Here is a 2285-nt window from a genome sequence, read left to right on the forward strand (position 1 = left end):
AGGGTGATGCGGAGGAGACGAATTGTTGAATAAAGTCGTTTTTTGTTTTCTTTTGCGCACAAAAAGTATTCTCATAGCTTCGTAAAATTACGGTTGAACCCCTGATGTCACATGGACTATTTTACAGATACATTTTACAGTTGTATTGCTGTCTATGCAGGGTCAGACAGCTCTCAGATTCCATCAAAAATATCTTAATTTGTGTTCTGAAGATGAACGAAGGTCTTACAGGTTTGAAACAACATGAGGGTGAGTAATTAATGACAGATTTTTCATTTTTGGATGAACTATCCCTTTAACAGTAACTTAAAGGAGAAGCGTATAATTTATGCCCTCATCTGCCATTGTTCAGACAAAGCTCGGGATCTCTGCATATTAAAGAGGAATAGAATAAAGTATTTCACATAAAGAATGACTTCACCGTTGATTTGTGTCAGTGTAGATGGACAGGTCGCGGGTTGAGTTTGTCACTGAGTTTCTGTATGAGGAGTGAGAGTTCTTCTGTGGCCTGAGATTTCTCCTCCAGCAGCTCATATCGCAGACTGGAAATATCCTGCTTGATCTCCTTCAGCTCGCCTACAGATCAAACACAAATATATATGAAAATATGAACACTGTCAAGAACATTTGGGGGTAAAAATATGCATAATTGTCATGCAAAGAATATAAAAATGAACAAATTCTTAATGATCCTTAAATAGACTTAATATTCTGTAATCAAAATATGATCTGATCAAAATATGATTTTTCTTTCAGTTATGAGGTGCAATATGACCTGGACATGTTTTTGTCAGACTTACTCTTACATAAACTTTGAGAATTATTACATCCAAATCATATTAGCTTTATCATAGAATCATCCTTTTTTAATATCCAATTGGTTGGTTTTATGGCAAACAAGAATCTCAATGTAAGTCTCACTTTACCTTCGTTCACTTCATCATTTTCTTTGTCCACTTGTGCTTTCAGTACATAGCGTTTGATGAGACGCTTCATAATTTGCTGTGTGAGGGAATCAGACAAAATGAAGATCAGAGAAATGGATAATGGTGAAATCTGCAGTGATTATTCATCATATGAGCGAGAGAGCGAGAGAGAGAGAGAGAGAGAGATATGATGGCGGTCTTGCCTGATAGCGTGTGGGTTGATTTAGGATGCTGTTGAAGCTGTGAGAGTTCGGCATCCTCATGCTAGACTGGGTGAAGAGGTTCAGCTGTAAGCATTGAGACATATTGATTATTGATGATGATCTCATAGGGGTTTCAATAACTGATTAACTGATTTCAGTAGTTGAGATCAAAACCACTGAAATTTCACAATTTCACAAGTGGTGTTGATTCCAATTTCAACACCACAACAAAACCTATGTATAATATAATATTAATATTAAATATATCTATATCCATCCATTCTATAATAATACAATATATTTAAATATAAATTTAAATGTTAACAAATGAAGAAATGACATGTAGCCATTTTTACAATCAGGTAATAATTCAAATAATTAAGTTAACAGTTAATAAAAAAGAATCAACAAAAATAAATCACAAGAAATGAAACAAGAACAATAGAATAAAGACACTAATGATGTAAACAGTGCTTGCAGCTTCACATGTAGCTAACTGCAGTTTTAAGCATACAAGTAAACATTCAGAAATGGATAAAATTTCAGAAGCAAATAAATGTAAAATAAAATTATCTATAACTTTTGGCCACCAGGGGGCGTAACAAACCACTGAAATCACTGAAGACTTTCTCAGCATTGTTGTTATAGGGCTGTGAATCTTTGGGTAGACAGCGAATCGATTCGATTCACGATTCATATGTTTTCGATTCGATTCAAGAACGACTTTTTGCAAATTCAGAACGATTGAATTCGATTCGATTCACAATTAAATTCGATTCGATTAACAATTCGATTCTGCATTCTTTAAGTGCATTCACTGGATTATTTAAATGCTTCCCCTAAATTCTTTAAATGCTTAGTCAGGGGGCGAATTACACAGCAGCCTTTATGGTTAGAGAACCATATAGTGAGAAAAAAAAACACCTTTGTCCATTGTTAGATGCTAGTTTAATGATGCTATGGCATTACATGGCATATGTAGAAATTTATGTAAGCCAAGATTTTAAAAAAGAGCTTTAAAAGTATTATGTATAGGCTAACATTTTGTCACACCAGGGGCGTAGCCATCATTTCAGAAGTGACAGAAATGTCATATACAATAATTTTATGTATGTATGTATTTATTATTATAATTTTTATTTTTTTTACAAGGAAT

At 33.7% G+C, this 2285-nt stretch overlaps 1 protein-coding gene across 1 annotated transcript in view; it reads right to left on the reverse strand.

The window, feature by feature from the left end:
- Positions 1–352: 352 nt before the first annotated feature.
- The window catches only part of LOC107715162 (short transient receptor potential channel 3-like), a 51814-nt gene continuing 49881 nt past the window's right edge, over positions 353–2285 (reverse strand). Inside the window, exons 8-10 of the mRNA XM_016521223.1 lie at positions 1130–1213; positions 927–1002; positions 353–576 (exon numbers count right to left, since the gene is read on the reverse strand). Coding sequence (XP_016376709.1) covers positions 434–576; positions 927–1002; positions 1130–1213 — 303 coding nt within the window. The 3' untranslated portion in view covers positions 353–433. The remainder of the gene's footprint in view (positions 577–926; positions 1003–1129; positions 1214–2285) is intronic.

Source organism: Sinocyclocheilus rhinocerous, unplaced genomic scaffold (assembly GCF_001515625.1).
Source record: "Sinocyclocheilus rhinocerous isolate Xijiao unplaced genomic scaffold, SAMN03320098_v1.1 scaffold329, whole genome shotgun sequence".
In the NCBI taxonomy this organism is placed as follows: Eukaryota; Metazoa; Chordata; class Actinopteri; order Cypriniformes; family Cyprinidae; genus Sinocyclocheilus; species Sinocyclocheilus rhinocerous.